Source organism: Arvicanthis niloticus, chromosome 12 (assembly GCF_011762505.2).
Source record: "Arvicanthis niloticus isolate mArvNil1 chromosome 12, mArvNil1.pat.X, whole genome shotgun sequence".
NCBI classification, from domain to species: Eukaryota; Metazoa; Chordata; class Mammalia; order Rodentia; family Muridae; genus Arvicanthis; species Arvicanthis niloticus.
The window spans coordinates 71,765,012-71,791,559 of NC_047669.1; the positions used below are offsets into that span (position 1 = coordinate 71,765,012).

The window sequence follows — 26,548 nt, forward strand, 5'->3', positions numbered from 1 at the left end:
AGACCCTGGTTTGGTTTCTGTGATAGAAAGCTCAGGGCTGTCTGATTGAGTGGGGGTGGGGGGAGGATTTCCTCTCTAAAGAATGAGAGGAGCCTGAGGCAGGAGGATTACCAGGCATGTTAGACCACCCTGGGCTCCATGGTGAATCCCCTATCTCATCTCAGGGGGAAAAAAATCTCCAGTGAAAGAATGAAAGTATTTTAAGTTCCAGATAGAAACTCTTCGGGGGCACATATGTGAGATTAGGAGGGTGCCTACAGAAGTGTTTAGATCTGGTTATAGGATGCATTCGAGTGGCCCGTGGATATTGGTAATTTCCCTATGAGATGCATGAACTGGAAAGGCTCTTCTGTGCGGCTTCCAAAATGTCGCCACTAAAACTGTGCTTCTTGCTAATAGCATTTGGTGCGTAGTTCTTTCTTTCCTGAGTTGATTAGGACAAAATACCCACTGGCCTGGTGTCTTAAGCCACAGACATTGTCTCTGGGATGTCATGGGCAGCACCTTCTGAGGAAGACATTGTTTAGACCTCTCTCCCAGCTTCTGGCAGTCTCAGATGATGCCGGGCCTGTAACGGTCTGTCTCCTGCCTAGATTTAGACTACTATGACATTGGGTTGGATGAGGGTCCATCCTTCTGGCTTGGCCTCATCTTAATCTGGTCACCTGTAAAGATCCTACAGGGTCAAGCTCACAGATACTGGGGGTAATAAATGACTCCAGCTTCTTTTGTGGAGACACAATTTAATTCATAAGAACATGTCCTGATTTTTCTTTTGTACACATATTATGTCTAAGTGTGTGTGGCACGTGTATGCCCTGGTGTGTGTGGAGCTATTACCATCCATCTTGTTTGAGACTAGATCTCTTGTTGCTTGTTGCTGTGCACTCTGGGATAGCTGGCCCACGAATGTCTGGGAACTCTTCTGTCTTTGACTCCCATCTTACCTAGAACACTGGGCTGAGAAATGGCTCTATGTGGGGTCCTAGGGATTCAAACACAGGCCCTCATGTTTGTTCAGTAAGAGATTTTCTTACTGAGCTATCTTCCCCAGCCCTGTTACGGTTTTCTTTAATGGCCTCCTATGATGGCTAATCTTGGTCAACTTGACTACATCTGGAATCAATTAAAACCCAAGCAGCTGGGCACACCTGTGGAGGATTTTCTTGATCGGGTTATTTGAGACGAGAAAACTCACTCTACATCTGGATCTCTGAGGTCAGAAGACCTACCCTAAATCTGGACCACACCTGGTGTGGAAAAATCTATGGAAGAAGAAAGCCTCTGTGTTTTTCCTGCTTGCTATCACTCTCGCTGGCACGTTCATCTGCTCTGCTGCTGAAGCATTTCTTTGCTGGGATTTGAACCTACTTCTTCAGGGTTTCAAATGCAGACTGAAGACCAGCTGAGACATTCAGCCTTGTGTATTGAATAACTTTGTGATTCTTAGTCTTTCTGTCAGGACACACACACACACACACCCCTCTGGTCATTTCTGTTTCTCTAAAGAACCCTGACTAATACTCTTCCCACAGGTCTTTGGTCTTACAAAGCAAAGAGCAAGATCCAGGCAAAGTGAACAAGGTCATGAAGGAGGGAGGTAGTCACAGCCAAAAGATACATAGAAGCTGTTTCTAGGGGTCTGCAGAGATTTAATTCCAGGATGCCCCGTAGATACCAACATCGTCAAGTGCTTAAGTTCCTTATATGCAGTAAACTAATGCACCATATCATTTAACCTAGTACCCCACTAATCATTCTTAGGTTATCATGCTAATAAGATGCAGATGATACGCAAATCGTTCCTAGTGTATGCTTGTTTAAGGGATAATGACTAGAAGAAGTCTGAACATGTCTAGGGCAGACCCTGATTTCCTTCCTCAAATATCTTCCATCTGTGGCTGAATTAATGGGCACAAGGGCAGCTTTGCCGCCTCTACCTGTGTTGTGGATTTTGAAATGCTCAGTTCATTAGTTTCTTATCATGTGACATAATACCTAATGCAAACAGTTTGAGGGAGGAAGGATTTAATGCTCGTGCTTCCTGGGGAAGGCGTAGTGATGTGAGTAACTCCCAGCTGTAGCAGCCAGGTAGTGAGGCACCTATTCGTCTCTCAGCAGACCAGGAAGCAGAGAGACCCACGGTGGAGGTAGCCTGGGGCATCCACAAAACTTGTCTCCCAGATACCCACCTCTTCCAGCTAGGGCTTCCGAAGCCTCCAGGAACAGCACCACCACCTGGGGACTAAGTGTTCAAACCCACGAGCCTGTGGGAGTTGTTTTATACCAAACCCATGGCTCCCACCTAGGAGATAGTCACTGTTGGGGTGCCTGGGCTAATGGTGCAGTGTCAGAGTGTGGAGAGACACAGCGCCCCTGTGGAGGAGAGATGCGTAGTAGAGACAAGGGTGGTCATGTGTTGCTCTTCTATAAAGTAGGCCCTGGCAGCATTCTGCTCCTGTGATGTCTTTAGCTGGTATGACTTCCCCAGAAGGGCGGGAGCAGCAACACCACACAACTTTATACCTCACCCACGTGCCCTGTGGTGAGTGGTCCCCCATCCAGTGAAGCCTCCTGGTTATTAGAACAAATTTTACGCTTTGTGGTTCTAAAATTAGGTCAAAACTTGGTGTATTGGACATGCTTCTTACAGCTACATGTTTCTCCTGGTTGGTGTTGTGGGTTCTCTCTCGTTCCCATATGGAGCGTTGTTTTGATGTGGAGAGAGCAAGGTGGGCAGGGGTAGAAGCTTCTGGAAGCATGACATGGGGTTGCCATGGGATGCCTAATGTCAGACCAGTTCTTCACGGGCACACTTGAAAGGTAGAGCAGAAGGTTAGTTTCTAGGGATACAAAGAGCTGATGTGAAGGTGTAGCCTTTGCTACTCGTGATGGACGTACCCGAGGGAGCTAATGGAGTTGTCTGCAGGAGCCCCTTAAGGAATTCCATGTGTAGGCTTCTTGTGTTCCATGGCTTAGAGTTGAAAGCGTTTGTAATACACGTCATGGTAGCGCGTTTGCTCTGGTTCCCTGGCAGTCCTCACAGGCAGATGAGTGGGAAGGAGGAAGCTGCCTCTGTCTTGGAGTCCCAGAGGAAAGGTTTGACAAGTTGCTGCTGCACCAATGTCACTTAGACCTGCTGTGTCTGTGGTGGCTGAGAGGACACAAACCAGGGGCTGGAGGGGAGAGACATTTATTCTCACTGCCCCAGAGGCTAGCACAGGAGATGGAGCTGTCAGCCTGTCCCTTTAAGGAGGGACTTTTTGCTTTACACTAACTTTTAGGGGTTGCCTATAAAATTTTTAGTCTTCTTTTGGCACTTAACTACAAGTGGCATTGTGGAGAAGTCCCCAGGGATTTGCCAATTATCACATCAGCTCAGTGACATGATAGGAGATGACGGGGTGTGGGGTACCACCTGCACGAAGGGGTTAATGCTGTTCTTGCAGGACTGGATGACTTACCACAAAGGCAGATTGTTATAAAGTGAACTGCTGCAACCAGTGTTTCTGTCTTTCTGTATACATCCTCTTGTCTGTCACCTTTTCTGACATGTTACCATACATACATGAGGCCCTCACTGGAAGCGAAGCAGATGCCAGCCACCTGCTTGCTCTAGGACTTCTCAGCCTCCAGACCAGGAGTTAAAGAAACCTTTTTCCTTTATAAAATTCTTCACTTGTGGTGTTTTGTTGTAGTGGCACACAATGGATTCAGACCATCTGTGGCTCTTGAGTTTTGTGTGATGTTTCTTATGACCTTCCCCCTGTACGCCTGTGACCTTTCTTGTATGGCTGCCATGGCTTAGACACTGTGGTCTTTCCACATCAATGGCCTTGCCTAGACCGGTTAAATATATAATGACCTTGTTTCTAAGAAGGGACACATTTGGATGTCCTGGGTAGGGGTATGATTTCATATCTTTGTGGAGAACACAATTCAGACCCTAATGTGTTGCAAAGTGGCTTTCCTGCCTTAGACATGGAGGACTCTCCCTCATGGTTGTCTGCTACGTCTCCAGCTCAGCATCTTGCCATTGTCTTGGATACTCTACCCTCTCTTATTCATTGGCCTATTGGAGTTGCCTTCAGTTCTCCCTGGCTGATCAGTGTTCACATAGCCTGGCCGAGTCCTCCAGCATCCTCCCATCTCCTGGGCCTCATGGCGCAATCCATCCTGACTGTCTAGATACAAACTCTAGTCAGGCTACAGTCCTGCTGCTAAAGCTTGAGGATCTCAGAGAAGATCCCACTTGGTTCTGTGCCTTCAAAACCATCAGGGTCAGTCGTCATGATCCTTAGTTCTACTGACGGACTTAGTGCTCTGCCCTCTGTGGGGACCTGCTGGCTTCCTCTGCCTTCCCCTGGTGCCCATGGTAAGCATAAACTTCTAGATCGCCGAGGTTCATCCCCAGGGTTTGTTATCATCTGGATCTCTGCTGGAATTCCACATCACTGCTCACACTGTGTGTGCCTTTATCAGCATTTATGAGTAGGTGCTGGCTTCCGCATCAACTCCTAGGATTTTTTTTTTCCGGGTGGAATCGGACCCTAGAAATTTTGAAATATGTACTTTTCTGTGCCCATCTCGATTGTTCCCAAACAGTGGCTGCTTAGACAAGGTCAGTGGAGCAAAGGTCTCTGGGAAGCTCTCACTGTAGTCAGGAGGCTCTGCATGGTCCACAGGTTTCCTCTTCCAGCCCTGTGTGCACAGTGACACCCAAGTTAATCAGTATCTATGAGTCAGCCTTTCTCCAAGGACGCTGGGTGTGTGGTGGTGGCGGCTTATGTTTTAACTTCTTGATGGGTTGGAAGCAGAGCAGTTGGAAGAAATCTCCAGTTAGGTTTAAGGTTGGGCTCAATGGAGGGAAAGAACCCTTGAGAAGTGTGTTTGATTCCTTGAACTGCCTTAGTAGGATGCCACACGTAGATGGTTAAAGAAGCAGAGACACACTGTCCCATAGTTTTGAAGGCTGGAAGGCCAAGACCAGGGTGTTGAGAGGGCACATGTCCTCTGAAGGCGCAAAGGAAGTCTTGTTTCTAGACCTTGCCAGAGGCTACCTGTGGTTTGTGGTTCATGGCGGTGTGAAAACAGTTTTTACACAGTGTTCACTTATGTGCCAATTATCTTCTCAGAAGCCCAGCATTCTAAGAATCTCTTTAATCTATTGTGTTAAGGTCCTCAGAGTAGGACTTCAAGTGCTTGGAAGACACATCTCAACACCAGCCATTGCTAGCATGGGCTCCTCTATCCAACCCGAAGCATGACTGCTGAGTGGCTTATTAAAGTTTGTCAGGTCAGAAGGTTACACCCTGTAGGTAAAATGTGAGGAAGTGGCATTTGCATGCACCCTGTTTTATCTAGTTTCTGGGAAGACATCCGGCTGCCTTGCTAACAGCACTTCATGCTGGAAGCCTTGGACTGATAGCCAAGGGCAGCCAGCCTGGGCTGAGCATACGGTCACGTCAACCCTGCTTGCTTTGTACAGAGGCTAGAGGTCTGCTCCCGAGTGAGCCTTTGAGATCTGAGTCCAAGACCTGTATTAGTCACAGTCTGCTCAGCAAATGCTTCAAGTCGCCCATCATCCTTGTCTAGTGAGCCCAGTTTTGCCTGTACTGTTTTATTTCCCCGTAAGCTGGGTTCTGATGACCAGTGACTGAATTCTGAATGTGGGTGAAACTGTCTTGCTAGTGAATTCTGTTCATTGAACCCTGATGATTAGTGAAGACGTTCTAATGGCCGGTGATCGAGGCCTAAAGGTTTGTCAGGGTTCTGATGATTCGTGACTGAGTCCTGGTGTTTGGTGAGTGAGGATCAGTGATCAAATGCTAGAGGTTGGTAAGTGAATTCTGATGGTTGGTGACCAAGGACTGACAGTCAGGGGTTGACTTCTGATGGTTAAAGTCTTAGTTTCTTTTCCTCTTGCTGTGATAAAGGACTCTAACAGAAGCGACTTAAGGGTGAACTTCCAGTTCACTTTTCAAGGTACAGTCCAGTCCATCATGGCGGAGAAGGCGAGGCAGCTGAGAATGAGGCAGCTGCTTGTGTTGCATCTACAGTCAAGCCAGTGAGAGTGGTGAATGCCTCAGGCCACTTTCTCTGTTTATGCAGAACAGGATCTCTCCAGAGAATGATACTGCTCATAGTAGGCAGAAGATCTTCTCACTTCAATTAAAGGCATTGACGTAATCACCCACAGGTGTGATTCCAATCCACCACTTGACACTTCACCCTGACCGTAATAGTCTGTGATTGCGTTCTGATGGTGGGTGAGTGATTGATTTGCTCCCCCTATAAGACATTGATGGTGAGGAGATTTGAGAATTAGGCCAGTATGGAGGGTAAGGTGTTCCTGGTTTTCCTTGCTTTCATTGGCTTATCTTACCATCCTTCGGTTATCTACAATACTTGATCCCTAGCCCCTGTGTGGTCAGGCTCAGAGCAGAGTCACAATCACTTTTCCCATTTTTTCCAAGAAGCAGCTTGTCCACAGTCCAGGCCAAATAACAGCCCTGCCATGTCCCAGGTTGGAGACCCTGGGGTAAATTTCTTAATCTGTGTCAATCCAGAGTTTCCCTCTGTATGGGGAGAGCTGGTGTCCTCCTTAGAAGGACAGAGTGTGCACAGGATACAGAAAATGGCTTACAGGACCTTGGTCACAAGTGCCTAGTGGATACGACTGGTCCCAACTGGAAGATTGGATTCATAACTGTGGTCTCCATGTATGCATTTTTTTCACACCACGTAGTTAACAAAGATAGGAAACAGACCGTATCAGTGCTACCCTTTTTGACTATGAAACTAGATAATTTAGGCCATGGGAGATTGGTTCCAAGATCCCTAAAGAGTCCTAAAAACTAAGGATGTCAAGCCCCTTCTATAAAATGATTCAGCATCTACATATAACTTACAAAGTCCTCCAAACAGATTAAACCAGCGTTAGCTTATTTGTAACATCTAACTCAATACTCTGTAAATAGTTGTTATATTAAGTTGTTTACGGGTTAAGGAATATATATATATATAGTCAGTACATGTTAGTATGGATACAGGAACCGTAGGTCTGGCTACACATCGCAGTGAGGCTCCAGTGGGTGCTGGAGTGAGGTGGAGGACCAGTGATGTTGCATGGTGCTGGGATGCAGGGTATGGCTGCACCTGGCTTCAGTGTGATGCTCAAGGCTGGCTGGGAACGTGAAACAATCTTCCTGCTTCCACACCTCTGGGAAAAGCGTGACTGTGCCCATATTTTCCTCTGAACTGGCTGAATCTTTGAATGAAAACCTCACAGCCAAGAAGGGCTGACTGTATTTACAAAGTTGAAGTTAATCAGACAGTTGTTTGGACTGAATGTTTGATTGTATCTGGACCATTGAGCCCTAGCTTCTGTGTTGCTTAATTGTAAGTGAACACAATTCACCTTCCCTCCCTCCCTCCCTCCCTCCCTCCCTCCCTCTCTTCCTTCCTTCCTCTGACCCTTCCTTCTTTACTCCCTCCCTTCCTTCCTCTGTCCCTCCCTCCCTCTGTCCCTTCCTTCCTTCTTCTGCCCCTTCCTCCCCTTCCTTCCTTTTTTCCTTCCTTCTTCTGCTTTTTCCTTCCTTCTTTCCTTCTCCCTCCCTCTCTCCCTCCCTCTCTCCCTCCCTCCCCTTCCTTCCTTCCTTCCTTCCTTCCTCCCTCCCTCCCTCCCTCCCTCCCTTCCTTCCTCTGTCCCTCTTCTTCCTTCCTTCCTTCCTTCCTTCCTTCCTTCCTTCCTTCCTTCCTTCCTTTTCTGTATGTGAGTATGTTGGTGTGGGTGCACATGTATGTTCAAGTGCACATGTGTCATAGGGTCAACCTTGGATGCTGTCCCTTGGGAGCCATCTACCCTGTTTATTTTGGTAACAGAACCTCTCACCAATTAGGCTAGATTGGCGGCCATTGAGCTCCAGGGGTCCACTCACCACTGTCTCCCTGGTGCTGGACTGTGAGCACTGCCCACACCTGAGTACTTTACCTGGGTTCTGGGGATTGAACTCAGGTCTTCACGCTTGTCCTGCAAGTACTTCACCACCTCGGTCATCTCCCCAGTACCCTGACCTTTTCTGAGTGCTTACAAAATTGGTAAAATGAGAGCCACCCTCCTGGTCATTTTTTTTTTTTTTTTTTTGAAAGTGTGGTAATAATCAACATATCTTCTTTATTATCTGTCTTTTTAAAAATGGCCAGGAGGTTGGATTTGTAACCAGTACATCTTGTTTCCCATGAAAGCAACATTAAAATCTTTCCGACCTGATTTTGACCTAGCAAAGCTCCATTAATTGTGATGAAGGAAATAGATAAACTAGTAGTTAACCCAGATTCTCAGGATGAGGCCCGCTGGGACTGGCATTTAAGAGCTGAAAATGGTAACTCTGATCACAGCTGCCTTGAAACTCAGAAAAGAGGCAGCACAGAATTTACAGGGTTTTCAGTTAGTAATCACAGCCTTCTAAGTGGAAAACATTTCTTTGAAGTTTATGATGGTCTCCTTTTTTGAAACTGTTCTGTTATCGATCTGCTTATATAAATATTCAAATCCTTGGGTGTCTGTCTTTCACATTTCTTTTTCTTTAGTTAAGGTTGTTTACATTTGTGTATTTCTTTTGTATGTAGGAGATGCCTTTGTGCTATGCTACAGGTGTGGAGGTCAGAGGACAGCTTTTGGGAGTTGGTTCTCTCAGGCTTGGTGACAAGAACCTTTACCTGGTGAGCCATCTCTGGCCTAATCCAGTTCACATTTCTTTATTGTTTTTTTTTTCAATTATCAGGCTTCAAGAGCCACCCACCTTTGAGGCAGGATCTCTCATTGGCCTAGGGCTTACCAATTGATGTTAGGCTGGTTGGCCAGTGAGCTCCAGAGATCCTGTCTCTGTCTTAACTGACTGAGCAACCCAGCTCCTCCTTTGTTTAGCCCCCTCCAGAGCTTTAAATGATAAAGAGTAGAAAGAATACTAACCTATTGTCTCATGTGATGGTTTTTATAAGCTCAGTCAAGGGAGAGGCACTATTAGAAGGTGTGGCCCTGCTGGAGTAGGTGCGTCTCTGAGTGTGGGCTATAGGACACTCATTGTAGCTGCCTGGAAGTTAGTCTTCGGCTAGCAGCCTTCAGATGAAGATGTAGAACTCTCAGCTCTGCCTGAACCATGCCTGCCTGGATGTGCCATGTTCCTGCCTTGATGATAATGGACTGAACCTCTGAACCTGTAAGCCAGCCCCAATTAAATGTTGTTCTTTATAAGACTTGCTTTGGTCATGGTGTCTGTTCACAGCAGTAAAATCCTAACACATCTCCTAAACTTAGTTCTTCACCAAAAGTAGCTGAAAAGAGAGAACCCAGTGTGGCAAATACCCATAAAGACATGGCAACTTCCTTTTCAAAGATAAAGAGCCAAAGCTACAAAAGCTACACTTATTAATAAAGAAGTTAACGACTTATAGGAAATACACGGAAATGCCCCAGCTGGGAAGACAAATCCTGTGATTGGTTGGGTTGGGTTTACTCAGTAGCATTCTTCGTCCTAGGTTCTGGGCCTTCTGTCCTTCAAGTCTTCCTTTCTTAGCATTAAAATATGTGAAATTTATTGACTCCTTGAGGCCTCCAGTGCACATGTCAAAGCCCGACTCCCAGCACCTGGAAGATGCCTGTGCTTTTGCAAACAGAGTCTTTGAAGAGGAAAATGAGCTGGCATCCTCATTATAGCCCGTGGTCCAGTCCAAGTTGTGTTTTATGAGAAGGAGTTTGCATTCTTTTAAGTGATGGCCTGGCAGTGGCAACGGAAAGGCAGGCACGGAAGAGATGAGCGATGACCGGGTACCGCATTCTAATGTTGTATAAAGAGTCCGTACATGGTGAGGAGAGGCCAGGTAGGAGGGCCAAGGGAGCTGCCCCTACGAAGGCTGAGGGGAACCAGGAGAGTGAAGATCTTTCCTGGGAGTCAAGGACAGATACTGAAGGATGGATCTAAAGCAAGGCTGGCTGAGATGGCTTATTGGGTAAAGGATCTTGCCGCCAAGCCTGATGACCTGAGTTTGATCCTCAGACCTACATTGTAGATGGGGAGAAATGACTCTTATGAGTTGTCTTGTGACCTCCCCACGCCTGCTGTGGCACTTGCAGCCGCATACATAGGCATCCCTCAAAAGTACATGTAGTTAAGAAAAGAAGAAAAGAAACTGAGAGGAAGGTTGAATACAGGCGTGGGCTTATTGAAGTCTGAGTGTCGACCCCACTGTGAGAAGAGACCTTCTGCCAGCCACTGACAGAAGCCTCACAAGAAACTTCCCTTGTTAAGGCTTTGATCTTGAACTTCTGACCTTTAAAATTGTGAAGCCACAGATTTCTGTTATTGAGGCAGCCGTTGTGGGGTAGCCTGGATGGATGGATGGATGGATGGATGGATGGATGGATGGATGGGTGAATGAATATGCTGGGAGATGATGAGAGAGTTGGATGAAAAACTTGTATTAGAAAGAAAAGGAAGAGAGACCTTAGTCTTAGGATCTCAGCCATCCAGTCTCCACAAAGCTCTGCCCAGTTCACAGAAGCATGCAGGCACAGGCCTGCCTCCCACAGTCCCCTCTTTCTGCTTATGGATTCTGTGCCCTTCCTGAGCTGTTATCTGCTTTTCTCTGAAGCAGAGTGTTTAGTCTTCCATGGAGAGGAAAGAAGACCAGGAGGATTTATGGAGGCCTTGCAGGAACACAAATTCTGCTTTATTCAGACTGACATCATAATTGCACACGGATAAATCAGAGCAGATCCGGGGAAAGGCCTTCTTTTCTGATTCTGAGGAACGCAGCAGCTCTGGGGCTGGTCTGACAGTAGGTGATTTAGGTGGGACTTAGGCAGAGAGACAGGAAGGAAGCCACCTGCAGTGAGTTGTAAGGAGCTTGTGTGAATGCAGACTGGAGCCCTGCTGGAGCCCTGCTGGAGCCCTGCTGGAGCCCTGTGAGAACTTAATCCTTCCTCTATCCTGTCTGTCACTTCCCTGGGTCCTTGTCATCTCTGCCTCCCAGTGTTAACTTATATGCCCACCCAGAGTTGAGTGTCATTAATAGCTACTCAATTAGAAGCCATGGATTATGGCCACCGTGTGCCAAGCACAGCATGTGATACCTTGGCCACTTTTATTATCCCTGAGTCACTAGAGGGGAAGCTTCTTGCCTGGGATTTCTCAGTTCTGGGACCCTCAGTTTAGCTGTGAGTGCCAAATAGGTTCAGCTGAGCTTTGACTTTGTGGCTGAGTTGTGGGTCTCGGGTAGGCGGTGTGCTCAGAGAACAACTGATTTGAACAAAGCCACATGGCTAGAACTTCCTTACAGTTTGCTGTAGTTGCCTGTGACCATGGTGGCCACTGAATGCCAGAGATGAGCCAGGCATAAAAGATGTGCCCTTGAAGTGTAAAATACTCATCCAGAGAGGTCTGAGGCACTGTGTGACAAAGAGCTTGTGAGATAGCTCACTAAGGACTCTGGATGCAGAGGCTGGAAGAAAGTGACTCATTAGTACCTGTTGCTCTTGCAGGGGAACCCAGGTTTGGTTTGTCACATCCACAGGGTAGCTCACAACTATCTGTAACTCCAATTTCAAGGGACCCCCACCCCCTTACCCTCTTCTGACCTTAGGCACCAGTCATGCATGTGGCACAGACACATAGACACATACATACATACACACACACATACACACATGCACACACACAATCTCTCGGGTTCACGGTCTCACCTATTGATGAGCTCTGGGTCACTGAGCTATCCTACCTTAGAAAGTAATGCAGATGACCCCAGCTTAGGTGGCCTCTGCTCTATGTGAACGCTCACACACGTATGCAGACTCCCGCTTCAAGTGTGCACCCCCCACACACAAGTGCATTCTCACACACACAAATGCAAACACATATAAAATGTTGAAGATGGTTTTGTTATACATCACTCTTTTAAAAAAAACTCTAAAAGAAAAAAAAAAAAAACGAGTGAGAGAAGGAGAGAAAGAGGATCATGGAAGGCGGGGGAGGGGGAGGATGTGAAGGCCAGCAAGGGGGTCCCAATCAGTAAGAAGTGCTGGCCACACCTGAGTCAGATCTCTGGGCTACATCAAAGTGTAGATGACCGGCTCCACAAAGTTGCCCTTCACACGCAGGCTGTGACACCCCTCCCCAATAATAATAATAATAGTAATAATAATAATAATGAAAAAATAGGGAATGAGCAAAATAAAGAAGTCCACATTTCACAATGACTATTATGCAAAAGCATTTAAAGAATGAAAACTTTATCCGAACAAAATCGGGGTGGGGCAAACAAAAATTAATAGACTGTAAGTCGTCAAAATAAAAATGTGTTCCAAGAAAAACACAGTGCAGGGTGCAGTGAGCGGGGCTGGTACCCGATGACGGAAAATTTCAAATATCTTCTTAAGAGATCGTATTTAAAGATGTCCTGTCACCAGAGGTTAGGGACGATGGATGCTCCAGCCTCACCGTGTGGTGGATGGAAACAGAGAAGGCTCAGAGCCAGCACTATGCATGCAGCCTTGCAGGGAGGCTAGCCCAGATGGAATGTTCTGGAAGAAGAAACTTGGTTGTGAGCAGGAGGAAGGAGAGAGGGATTCGGTCACTGAAACAGTAGATGAGGACAACACAGAGTCTCAGAGAGCCCAGGAGACTCTTCTCAGGGAGGTTCAGGCACCGTCACCATCTCTGGGATGGTGTATGGGGGTGTGGACTGCAGCATGCCCACCTTGGGGTATCCTTGGGCAGTGGGGTTGCTGCTAATCTCAACGACTGAGTTCAGTGGCCTCGAACTGTAGCTGTGCCAAGCCCACCCATTGCCCTTTGCATTTCTTGGATCTCTTTACTTCCCGAGTAAAATCTAGGCTTCCCTGCTGTAGCCATTGGTGTAGGCTCTGGCTAATACGGGGACTGAGTCAGAATAAAAAGGAACAGAGATGAGTGCTGGGGAACGGATGGGGATCAAGAACGCAGTATTTTACCTATGGTATTTACGGATTGGCTTCAGAGGCCAAGAGTAGGGAAATATGCCCAGAGAGATCACATGACCTCCACAAAACCGCTTATCATGAAAGAGAAATGGCGTTTGCATCTCTCTCTCATCAGTACCTCATCTCCTTGTAAGATGCCCCAGTTTCCTGAGTCCTACTATGTGCATACTCTGGTTGACTTGGCCTTGACTTACAAAGGCAACACTATCCCAGGCAAGGAAGGAGGCAGGCTCTGGGTAAGAATTACAGGCACCACGCAGACACCTATGTCTGCGGTCCAGCCTTTGTCCTGCTAGCTCCGGTTCCCCACCCCCAACCCCCACCCCAGTCCAGCAGGATCTAGTTTCTTCTTTCCCACCAGCAGGGTGTGTTTCCAGGGTGATTTGCCCAATAAATTAGAGCCAGAGTGGAGTATGTACAGAGTAACCCCTGGAAAGTCACTTCCGCGAACTCCACGGGGTGGGCGGTGGGCGTGGGAGGGCTTCCCAGCCCTGCAGTGCCTGATTATTTTTTTTTTCCCCCTTAAAATAGAGTTGAGACTTTTGCTTTTGCCCAGTGCCAGGTATGGCAGCTGTCGGGGAGATCTGTTCTAATGAGCTCTGCAGTTTCATCTGGGGATGGAAGGTTTCCCCCCCCACTCATTTTTAATACTGGGAAGAGAAGACAATTAACCCCCCTCATTTACAAAGAGATGAATTTTAGCTTGCAGCCGCAGTGGGAGGGAGGCCAGCAGGGAGCCAGGGGGGTCAGGAACCGTTGTGTTCAGCTACATAAACAGCAGCAATTAGTGGGTCCCTGTAAAAGACAATCATGCGTGTTTGCTGTCTGGCATCTCTTTCTCTGGGAATCTGAACAACACTGAAATTAATTATGAAGGCGGCAAAGGATATGTTCTGCTTCCTGTTAAATAATTCCCATCCACACAGGGGCACGTTCCAATCCACACAGGGGCACGTTCCAGTCGGATGCGTGTACACACAGGTTCTGGGGAAGAAGGCATGAAGCCAGTTGATTTTTCAAAACTTCCCACTGGGTCATGTTATTCATGCCAGTGTTCAGCCCTTTTCCACTGAATTCTGGCTGGGGCTGGGGAGGCACAGCCCCAAGTTCCTTGTCACTTTCCTTTTCTGGCTTCTTTAGTGGGTGGGAGAGCTTCTCTTTTGCTGATTTCATGCTGCGTGGTCACCCAGATTCTATTGTCTGTAATGAAGTTTACAAGGGCTCTGCTATCAACTTGTTAGTTTACTTAGGGTTCATAAGAGGCCTGGGATGGGCAAGGTAAGCAGCCCTGGACTTTGCTTTCTAATGGTCCAGGCCTTTGCCTGGTCTAGATGCAGAGGTTTGGTTTCTCCTGAGGCCTCCCGTTGTCCTGCAGATGGCTGTCTCCTTGCCGTGTCCTTACATGGCCTCCTTTTGCCTGTCCAGACAGGGATGACAGTGTTGTGGAGACATCAGTGCCCCTCCCCCTTTTGGCGATCAGATGATATCGACAATGGTTTCCTCCACACTGGCATCTCCCCAGGAGTCTTATACTGAGAAAAAGAAAAATCTGCAAGCATGAGCCGGCCAGAAGCTGGCTCCCAGAAAAGAAAGAAGCTTGTCTCCCAGAAAGAGACTTCAGGAATGTGACTTCTTATCAGACCCCCTACAGGAGAGACCTTGAGCTGAGACAGGGATGGCCCAGGGGTAGGTGGGACACCCCTTGACCAGGACCCGCGGTGGTGGGTGCTGAGGCCACAGGTGGTCTCCCTAAGAGGAAACATTTGCTCCAAGTCTCCTGAGGTTTGGGAGTGAGCATCCGGTCAAGGCCTTGGAGCAGCCTTCCTGTGTAGCCTGAGAAACAGCAGGAGTCAGTCAGTATGGCAGCCAGAGGAGGCAAGGACAGATAGGAGTTTTTGGGGTGGGGCTGTGCCGGCAACATTAGGACGTTGGGTCTTACTGGTGAAGTGGGAAGTCTGTGTTCACATGGACCTGGTGCTTTTGAGAAGGTAGCAGGCGTCTCAGATATGTCTGGGGGCGTAGAAGGGTTAATTGACTGAGATCCATCCATTCATCCATCCATCCATTCATCCACCCACTCATCTATTCACTCATACATCTATCCATCCACCCACTAATCCAGAGTTAACTGTTGAGGAAGGAGGGGCTTTGGAGGGCACCAGGGGCCACAATGGGAACAATAGGGTCTCCCTGGCACAGGGAGATTCCTGGAGCTCCTATGTTAATGCGGGTGATGTGAATTTTCTTGTGACTCAGCCTCAAGTCTCTCCCTCAATTATGCTTTCAGAAGTAAGACTACTGAGCTGCAGGAAGGATGGCTGGGTCCACACTTGAACTTGGCAGTGGTCCCAAGTCTTTCTGGTAACACTCATCCAGAGCTGATCTGTTCCCGTGTACCCATTTTCTAGAATGAACATTCAGACTAAGTAAATGGCTGCTGTCCTGTTGAGGGTAGAGTCGCAAAGCACACACTTAATTGGGAAAGGGCTGAGGTGAGGTCATTTGTCTGTCCATCCTTCCTCTCTTCCCTCTTTACATCTCTAGTTGAGAGCGTGTTTGTTAAGCCCCTATTCTATTACTGACACAGCTGCGCACTGGGCACATGAGGGGTGGTGCTAGGTACAGGTTCTAGGGAAAGGGTGAGCTCTGAAGAAGGGTGAGAGGGCTCAGGTAGAATTGACCCCAGAGCCTGGAAGGAGTGGAGGTGGGACTATAGTACCTTAAAGGAGATATCTCTGTCCAAGCCCGGTGACTTACTGGGGAGAGTAGACCTGATTAAGTGGGTCATGGGTGTTTTGGTGGGGTTGTAGCAGTAAATAGGCTGCAGGGACACTCTCTGTAAGGGGTGTTCCTTAGAGGGGACTCTGTGATATCTTTATCACAGTCTGTCACCAGCTGAGTCTTTGTCTACAGGTTGTATCCACTATTCCCATCTCCAACAACGTAGTGAAGGTGTTGTTCTTCTCTGTTACGGTTTAGAAAGCTGGGAATTCAAATGCTTAGTTTTCCTCCGGGAAGTCACAGAGGTGACCAAGAACATAGTAGCTGTCTGTGGAGTTGTTAAAGATAATATTTAGAATGGCGTTTTCTTGGGCTGACTATCTAAGTGGCAGTAGCTCTGCCACCATGTTCCGAGGCCAGAGGCCACACGCGTGCCACAGCTAGAAAAGGCCAGCCAGGAACACCAGCCCTTGTACCCATGAGATGCCAGCGTGGGAGATGGCTCTGCCAACACTGTTTGTCTGCCACAACATTTGGCTGAGCCCAGACCATCTCACCATCCATGCAGTACCCGGTAGAAATGAGACTCTAATGTTTAAAGGTTAACCAAAGGCTTTATATATTTGGTAATGCTCAATTAACAAGATGCTCATGCACTTAGAGGTGTGACCCAAATAACTAACCTAGATATATCAACTACCTTAGACTGCTAGAGACACGCGCACATCCGCTGCCATCTTCCCCTTTCTCCTCCAGTCCTATTTCTCCTAGCTCCTCCTCTTCCTTCCTTTCTTCACCCCTACCAACTCCTCCCACATTACCGAGTTGATTGTAAAATATCCAGCTACGCTTAGATCCATCCATCCATTCATCCATCCATCATCCACCCATCTGCCCATCCACCCATCCATTCACCTATCTGCCCATCTGCTCATCTGCCCATCCACCCATCCATCCATCCATTCACCTATCTGCCCATCTGCTCATCTGCCCATCCACCCATTCATCCATCCATCCATTCATCCATTCACCTATCTGCCCATCTGCTCATCTGCCCATACACCCATCCATCATCCACCCATCCATCCACCTATCTGCCCATCTGCTCATCTGCCCATCCATCCATCCATCCATCATCCACCCATCTGCCCATCCACCCATCCATTCACCTATCTGCCCATCTGCTCATCTGCCCATCCATCCATCCATCATCCACCCATCTGCCCATCCACCCATCCATTCACCTATCTGCCCATCTGCTCATCTGCCCATCCATCCATCCATCCATCCATCCATCCATCCACCTATCTGCCCATCTTCTCATCTGCCCATCCACCCATCCATCCATCCATTCATCATCCATCCATCTGCCCATCCACCCATCCATCCACCTATCTGCCCATCTTCTCATCTGCCCATCCATCCATCCATTCATCATCCATCCATCTGCCCATCCACCCATCCATCCACCTATCTGCCCATCTTCTCATCTGCCCATCCATCCATCCATCCATTCATCCATCCATCCATCCATCCATCCACCTATCTGCCCATCTTCTCATCTGCCCATCCATCCATCCATCCATCCATCCATCCATCCATCCATCAATCCATCCATTTGCCCATCCATCTGCCCATCCATCCATCTGTCCACAAACACATTTTGTCAACCCACAGCATTCCTTCATCCATGCTCACATTCCATTCTTCCCTCATTTTTAGTTCCTGCTGACCCTAAAGACTTTCTTAAGTGCTAAAAGGCCAAACACAAATTCTGCCTCTCTCTGTGAGTGTATGTGGGGGTTTTTCAGTACCTCTCCCTCTCTCCCTGTTTCTACCCCACCTCTCTCTGTGTGTGGCTTGGAAGTGTTGGGAGGAGAGTGTAACCTGAGTCTGAGAGCGGAGTGGGAATTGGGAGTGAAGTGTGTGTGGGAGGGATTTCCAGGCCAGGGTGAGCCGGGACCAGAGCCAGAGATGAGGATATGATTGGGGCAGTATGACCCAGGTCAGTGTGGTGGTGAGGGGTGGAGGGAGGGAGACTTAGGAGGTGGAGCTGGCAGGCCTTGCTGATTAATTAGGGATGGAGAGTTAGGAATGGGAGGGAGAGTGGAGAGAGAAATGGAGGAGGCCGCCAGTTGGAACAGCCTGTGGATATGTGGAAGATACACAGAGGTGACAGACAGTGAATGGCCTTTGGATGACGCACACGCAGATGGCTGCGAGCACATTACAGCTCACGTGAAGCAAACCAGTGCTCAGTCATAGTGTGTGGATCACTAGACCCAGGGCAGCAGAGGAGGGGGACATGCACCTCTCTTAGGTGAGAAAAGTGACCTGGTCCAAAGACCTGAGGCTCTGGTGGGAGGAGAAGCAGGAGGTGCTGAGCTTGCGGGAAGAGGATGTAGAGTCTGAGAGAATTGGGATCCTGGATTAGGTCCCTAATGGTACTAGGGACTTGAGGGGTTTGGATTGCAAGGGCTTCCTGCCTCCTGTCTTTTAATCTTCTCTTGAGTAAAACACAAAAGCCATGACAGGAATCTGGCAAATGTGCCGTCAAGGGCTCATTTATCTCCAGTATCCTAGATGCAGGCATTGTAATTCCTTCTCCATGATTCAAATCATTGAGGAAGGCTTGAGAGGCCCAAGCCACTGAGTGGTACAGTCTGAAGTTCTGAAGTCTTGTGCCCAGCTTGGATTCTGATTGCCACCAGTGCTGAACCTGTGTTGCCTGTCACACAGGACCATACAGCTGAGGACAGGAGAGGGGCTCTGAGAACTGTCTCTGTCTTGGTGACTGAGCCCCAGGCCCTTGTTCTTACTGTGGGGAACCCTGTAGTGATATGTTTGGTGGCCCATTGGTCTACTTGGGCTCTGTAACGGTATCTCATAGACTATAGGTTAACACACGTTTATTTTCTTGTGGTCCTAGAAGGTTAAGATTGGAAGTGCTGACAGGTTTCACTTCAGGCCTGTCTTTCTCTTTGCAGTGTCCTCCTGTGGCCTTTTCTGTACTTAACAAAGAAAGAGACAAAACTTGACCTTCTGTTCTGTTTTCCTACCGACTGGCAGCTCTGGGTTAGCATCCGGCCCCTGAGCCTGGGCTTTACTTTAAATCTCTTCTTTCAAAGCCCGGTCTCCAGATGTAGTCACGCTGAAGTTAAGGCCTCAACTTACACTTTTAAGGAAGAACAATTTATTTTATACGAGTTAGTAATTTCAAAGCACTGAAATGATCTGAACCTCTCCCTACACACACGCTTGAGAAGCTATGAGTCAGTTATGGTGTGTAGTTGTTACCTGGAAGAGTATCCAGTGAGCTTTAATGCCGAATGCCTGTTCATTAAAGCACGGAATATTAATCTCAGTTTAGCAGATAATATCCATTAAGAAACCAAAGTGCTCTGAACAGAAAGCTTTTTGGGGGCTCGTTTTCACATTCAAAAGAAATCTAGTTGCTAGGGCCTCTATTCCTTGAGCAGTTAGACCCTTTATACATTACAATACAACAGTGCTTTGAAGGCTCCGACTTCAGGAAACCCAGCCTCCACTGTGAAATGCCCAAAATGTGTGTACGCTTCTTGTGATGTTGAAAGGAGTCTATTTTTCTTTCAGCCACACAGAAGACTCATTTAATCCCGGAGTTTCCTATTTAGGGAGCCGGTACATCATTTCTGGATCCGACTTCAGAAGGATGAGTTTTAGAGACTGTCCAGAATCCAGGAGAAAGAGATGACTTGAAAATGCTATTAACTCTGGTTCTGTGTAGACAGTCTCAACCAAGTCAATATTTAAAGACGGGAGAGACTAGGCTGCTAGACACTGCCCTGGGACTGAGAAGCAATACCGTTGTGGGGAATTCAAAACACCTGGAGGAGGCTCCTGCTTCTTGTCTGTGGGCCGCAACTGTGGGTGGAGGCAGTGTGTTGTTCCATTGGCTGAGTGGAGCCAAATGCGTTCTCAGTCTCTGCAGGCAGAGCCATCGAAGGGAATGGGGTGGTGATGATGAGTATTCATCAGGTACAGGGCACAGCATGCTGGAAACATGGGGTGACCTTTGAAAATAGATTCCTCTTTCCGTTTTTACAGTTGTATTTTCTGTGTGTGGGTGTGTGGCCTGCAGCTAGGTCTGTGTGCCATGTGCATGCATGGTGCCTGCAGAGACCAGAAGAAGGTGTCCTATCCCCTGGGACTGGAGTAGCCCCAAGTGGATTTGTGAGCTACCATATGGGTGCTGAGAATCAAACCTGGAGCCTCTGGAAGGGCAGCCAGTGCTTTAAATCACAGAAACACTTCTCTAGAACCAAAGTAGACACTTTTGTAAAAATTCTCAGAGGCTTTGCAACTCAGATCCTTGCTTTCAATGACCGCAGTGAACTGGTTCTCTTGATATTCTCAGGGAGACATGTGGGTCTAGATTGTCCCCTGCCCGACCTTCTCCACACTTCCAATATGGGAGAACTAAAAACCACACACACACACGCACACGCACACACACACACACGCACACACACACGCACACTTGAGAGTTCCTACACAGCATTGCCAGGGTGCTGACCCTTAGTGAGTTTGTAGCAATAGTCTCAGACACCTGTGTCCTCTCTCCCATGGTTCTAAATCTGCTTATTTTACGTTTTTTTTGGTGACATGTTTTTCCTCTAAAACTCTCTTGTCTAACAGATTCCTTTTTCAGGCAGAGACTCATGTCCACATCGCTTTTACCCAGATGGAAAGGGTGTTATTATTCACATTTTGCTGCGGAGTCCCTCTGATTTCCATCCTAGTAAACCCCAGGCCTCCCCATGTTGATCACTGATTGCGTTTCCCTTAATCCCCGTTCAGTTCCCACTTCAGTTGTTGTACACACAGTTGATTAAATGGTTCTGTGTAATCAGAATGGCATCCCATGTTTAAGCGTTATCACTGTGGAGACTAGATGGAAAGGAGACTGTCTTAGTGAAAATGGAGAGGGAGCTACATAGGCAGCCCTCTCTCCCTGAGGTAGCTTTAACCCTTCGGGATGTTCTCACAGGGCAGCTGGGCAGCTAGCACTTGGGAAATAAGACATCAAACTACCATGTTAGTTTCCTGGGTTACTGTGACAAATTGCTACTGACTTGGTTTGAAACAACAGGAAATTATTCTCCAGTGTCTGAGATCCAAACTCCAAAGTCAACTGCATCAGTTCTAAATCAAAAAGACAATGGGACCATGTTCCCTCCCAGAAGCCTTGGGGAGGGCTTGACTTTGTTCTGCTCTCTGGTGGCTGTACTAATCGTGGTCTCCTAGTTCATGTAACTGCCTTTTTCTTTGGATCTTTCTCATCCTCTAAGGTCACCTGCGATGGTCTTTGGGACTCACTCCATTGATGCAAGGTGACCTTCCCATCTCAAGATCCTGTCATCATGTCCATAAGGACCCCTGTCTTAATTAGACCACATTTACAGGCTCCAGGGCTTGGGATAGGAACCAGTCTTTGTGACTCCTGTTTCCACACTATTATCATGACCTCTGTGAGACAGCTGAAGGTCAGGGCTGAAGTGATGAGGGGAAGGCTTGCGGTGCTCCCTGCTGTGAGTCAACCCCCCATTGCCTTTTATTCCCCTTCCTTCTAAGGAGCTGAGAGAGCTGGAGAGAGTTAGGAAATGCCGACATTCTTTGGCTTGCGTTGGTTGGTTCAGTTTAGGGTTATTTGACAAAGTTGCTGTGCATTCAATGAAAAGTATACTTTGCCATTTTGCATTTGGGTCATTTCCTGAGCTGTGCAGTACCCCTTCTGGTCAGTGATGATGAGTGTGATGTGGGGGATGGAAGGGTGGGGGTGTATTAGGGCATGCTGTGTATTTTCTACATAGAGTTTTCAGGCTACCTTGGGTTTACCAGGACATAGATCCACGATACAAAGAGGGGCCCATGATGGTGTTAGCTGTCAACTGAATGGAATCCAGACTCACCTGAGAGACTGGCCTCTGACCTTGCCTGTGGCTGGGATTGCAGGAAGGGAAAGGCGTGAGATGGGTTCAGATAGAAGGCGGCCTTGCCTATGGCTGTCAAGGAGGATGGTCATGGAGCCTGGAAACTACTCTTAAAAGCTTGTATCAGGTAAAGATTCCCCCTCTCCTTTCCCTGGGAAGTTATTAGTGCCTTGTGGCTGCTCTAACAAAGTCTCACAGTTCTGGGCACCAACAGTCTGATCAAAGCACCAGCAAAGCTTTCTGTCTCTCCTGAGGCCGCTCTGTTCCTCTCTCCTGGTTTCTGGAAGTTGCTCATGTTCCTTGGCTTGTGGCCCCATCGCTGGAAAACCCACCTCCTTCAGTGCTTCAGTCCTCTCTGCTGAGGCATGCACTGGTTTCCCTCTGCCGCCACTGCAAAAGAACACTTCCTAGGGTGTGTAGGCCCACTCTGGTACCTCAGGTTAACCTTCTCATATCCCTTAACCATGTCTACAGAGTCCAAAATAAAATCATGTTGTTATGATTCAGGGATTAGCACTTAATGTCTTTTGATGGTCATTATTCAGGCCAGGATAAGTGTTAATGAGTGAAATAAATTATCTCAACAGTAACTGTGTGCTGTTTTTTTTTTTTTTTTTTTTTTTTTTTTTTTTTTTTTTTTTTTGGTCATATTTTTGCTAGCTTTTTATACTACCGTTTATTTGTGGTACTTTCAAGATTTCATTGCCAAAGGCTTTAAAACAGACAGACTCAAGCCAGAGGTAGCACTTAGCTGTGGCTTCTCAGCATCCTCTCATCCCCTAAAAGATAGGTCTGTCTGTCTGTCTATGTAATAGACATACATATATGTACATGCATATATGAGTGTGCATGAGGGTGCACATGTATGTATGGGTGCCCATATATTTGTGTATATCTGCATGGACATCACCAGTCAACCATGGCTGTCATTCTTTAGATCTTATCCGCTTTGGTTTTTGAGACCAGGTCTCTTAGTTGCCTAGAACTTGCCAAGTAGGCAAGCCTGACTAGCCAGCGAGCCCTAGGGACCCATCTGTCTCTCTGCTTCCTCACTGATGGAATTACAAGCATGCACCACCATGCTTGGCTCCCCCACCCCACCCCCAAGGATTCTGGAAATTGAACCCAGGTCCTCAATTTACAAGGCAAATGCTTTACTGATTAATTCATCTCTCCCTTCCCAGAAACACACACACACACACACACACACACACACACACACACACACACACACGTCAGGAAGAAGTATACTTGATAAAGCTGTGATCTTGACACCTAGCATGAGTGTCAGGTGAACCAGGATGTAAGGTCTGCTCCAGTGGAGTGTCAGGTGAACCAGGATGTAAGGTCTGCTCCAGTGGTCTGGAAGCCCTGGCCTGGGAGGTAGGAATGGAACAGGAAGGTGACCTACTGTGAGGTAAAAGCTGAGCAAGCCTCCTCCAGGGTGTGTTCCTCTTGCTGATTGCCCCATGGTCCTTGGTTTGTTCTTCACATCTCTGGAGAACCGGGTATGGAATTTCCTATTAGGAGGAAGCCGTTTCTCAGGAAGCCATACCAGACTCAGGGGTTGACAGCTAGACTCTGCTCAGCCCTTTCAATGGTAGCCGCTCAGCCGCTACTGTTTATAATGTAGTGTGAGGTGCATCGGGAGCAGGCCCTACATTAGCGATGAGCGTCTTAACATCTGATGGAGTCTCGGTGTGCTGGATGTGAAGGAGCCCTGGGTGGCCCTTTGTAGCCCTCCCTTGAGTTGGTCAGTCAGGGTTCAGGGACATAAATGACAGGGAGGGTGATTGAAGGACTTAGGATGTCGTAGACCCATCTCTGACCACACATTGGACACAGGCTGCACGCTGGGTAACCTGGGGTAACCATGGTGGGTCTGATGAGAAAACGTGAGTGAATCCAAAAACATTTCATCCAGAAATCAGGCCTACAGCCCCCTCCATCCGATTTCTGGGTGGAGTGTAGACTGAATTCAGGGGAGGCCCAGACAAAGATCATGGAGTTGTAAGCGCTTTGATGCCGTAGGTCAGGCTGTGTGCTAATGGCCAGAGTTTTGCTAATTTAGATTTGTCTTTGGCTCATACTTTTTCTCATTTTCTTTTTATTAATAGAATCTTTGTAGCTCAACAGAGGTTCAATTGACAGCTACAACGGGTACGTGTTTATTGTGTGCGGTGCGGTGTTTTGATACGTGTGGATATTGTGAAATGATTCCCACCTTCAGGTTCATTAATATCCCGTCACCTGCCGAGCAGCTGCTGTGTGGTGAGCGTGTGGAGGTCCACAGTGTGTTCCCACTAACCATGGCCACCTTGATGTTAGTGAGGTCTCAGGTTTTAATTAGCAGGAACTATGTCCAGAAGATACTATTTGAGCCTCTCAGTCAAGCATAACTATTTGCTTATGGACTTACCTTGCTTTTATGTGTAGAGCTGCCCTGGTGTGAAATTGCTCCGGGTATGAAGGAGTGATCGGGAGGCCCCTGAGTTCCTGCTGCACCCAGGGGCTCCAAGCTTTATTCCAGAGTGACCTTCAGAGGTAGCAGTTCTGGGCACAAGGGAGGCAGTGTGTCAGTGAGCTGAGAGGAAGGACGGATGAAGAGATGGACCACTAGAAGGATGAACTGGCATGCTGTTCACAGCTGGCCACACTGAGGGGGACTGAGGAGGACTGAGGGGGACTGAGGAGGACTGAGGGGGACTGAGGAGGACTGAGGAGGACTGAGGAGGACTGAGGGGGACTGAGGGGGACTGAGGGGGACTGAGGAGGACTGAGGGGGACTGAGGGGGACTGAGGAGGACTGAGGAGGACTGAGGAGGACTGAGGAGGACTGAGGGGGACTGAGGGGGACTGAGGAGGACTGAGGAGGACTGAGGAGGACTGAGGAGGACTGAGGGGGACTGAGGGGGACTGAGGAGGACTGAGGAGGACTGAGGGGGACTGAGGGGGACTGAGGGGGACTGAGGGGGACTGAGGAGGACTGAGGAGGACTGAGGAGGACTGAGGGGGACTGAGGAGGACTGAGGAGGACTGAGGAGGACTGAGGAGGACTGAGGAGGACTGAGGGGGACTGAGGGGGACTGAGGAGGACTGAGGAGGACTGAGGGGGACTGAGGGGGACTGAGGAGGACTGAGGAGGACTGAGGAGGACTGAGGGGGACTGAGGAGGACTGAGGAGGACTGAGGAGGACTGAGGAGGATATGGAGGTGTGCCTCAGGACCTGGAGGGGGAGGAAGTGACTCTCTGAAGGAAAAGAGAGAGCTGAGGGCAGTGCAGATTTTCGTGGATAGACTCTTCCTTTCTGTCTGTCCTCCTTCCCGTGTTTAGGACAAGGACATGTGGAACGTCTGTGGGAGATTGATATGTGACGCTGGATCTCAACAGAGGGGTGGGAATTCACCAGAAAGTGATTTACCAGGACAAGGAGCCACCACTGGAGGCTGGAGACGGTCTGACCTGGATTGAGCAGGCCACAGAGCATCAGAGCTGAGGCCAAGTGAGCTGTATCTGTGGGCAGTCCCTCCCTGGGCCCTCTAACTCTGCCTAGAACTGAAGATAGGGAAGTAGTGTCGCCGGTCCTGAAGTGGGGCCTCAGGGTCACCTGAAGGCATCGGGTCCTATGAACAAGTGCCAAAGTCCTCAGTTCCAGAAGAAGTTGGTATCTCCTCCCCATACTCTTCCGTGGAGAGCTGAGTATGACCTGAACTCTGCTGAGTTGTCCGGGTTCAGGTTTGCTTAAGTTCGTCTTATTTTTCTTCTTTAATTCTGGTGTTCTGGTTTGTTTGTTTCTATTTGATGCTATCTGGTGAACTGGTTGATTTTATCATGGTGTCAGGGATGGAATGCACAGCCTCGCACATCTTCTGCAGGAGCTGCTCAGCTCAGTGAGTCCCAGCTCCTAAGCTTCTTCAGACGCAGGTCTCCCCTGCTGCAGGGAAAGGGCTCTGTCTCCCCTGGAGTTCTAGAGGCTCCCTGAGGAATGACCTTTGTCTAACTGGTGTTCGATAACAGCTGAACCTTCTGTTTCTCCTTAGGTAGCCATCAAGGTCATCGATAAGAAAAGAGCCAAGAAGGACACCTACGTTACCAAAAACCTGCGCCGAGAGGGGCAGATCCAGCAGATGATCCGACACCCCAACATCACACAGCTCCTGGACATCTTAGAGACAGAGAACAGCTACTACCTGGTCATGGAGCTCTGTCCCGGTGGTAACCTCATGCACAAGATCTACGAAAAGAAGCGGCTAGATGAAGCCGAGGCCCGCAGATACATCCGGCAACTCATCTCTGCGGTGGAGCACCTGCACCGTGCTGGGGTGGTCCATAGGTAAGCGCCAGGCATGCCAAGGTTCCCACATCTGTATTGAGCAGACAACCCTAGCTAGGCTTAACAATTGCAACTCCATTTACAATTTCGTGGTTTTGTTCTGTGAGTTGGATGGGGATTCTACATTACTTCACCCCTCTGAACTCAGTCTTTTCATCTGTGAAATGGGGGTGAAGGTACATGTCTCTCTGGTGAGCTAATGTTAGACAAGAACACTAACGGTGCTTGGTTAGAAGTAAATGCCAGGCAAGTGTTACCCTGTCCTTATCATTTCCAAAGGAAGTTATCTTAGCGTCACTTCCTGTTGCTGTAATAAAATGCCACGACAAAGGCAACTTAAAGGAGAAAGGCTCAAATTTTTAGGATACATTTTGTCACTACAGGGCCATCAAATGTGGCAGGAGCTTGAAGCAGCTACTCATACTCCTTTCACAGTGGAGAGCAGAGAGCAGTGAGGACTTGCAGAGTAGAAGTTAGCTCACCTTCCCCACTGTTGGCATTTA

The 26,548-nt window shown here is 48.2% G+C and overlaps 1 protein-coding gene across 1 annotated transcript in view; it reads left to right on the plus strand.

The window, feature by feature from the left end:
- Positions 1 to 26,548, plus strand: part of Hunk (hormonally up-regulated Neu-associated kinase) — a 109,361-nt gene that overhangs the window by 21,781 nt on the left and 61,032 nt on the right. The window contains exon 2 of the mRNA XM_034515774.2: positions 25,753 to 26,045. Coding sequence (XP_034371665.1) covers positions 25,753 to 26,045 — 293 coding nt within the window. The remainder of the gene's footprint in view (positions 1 to 25,752; positions 26,046 to 26,548) is intronic.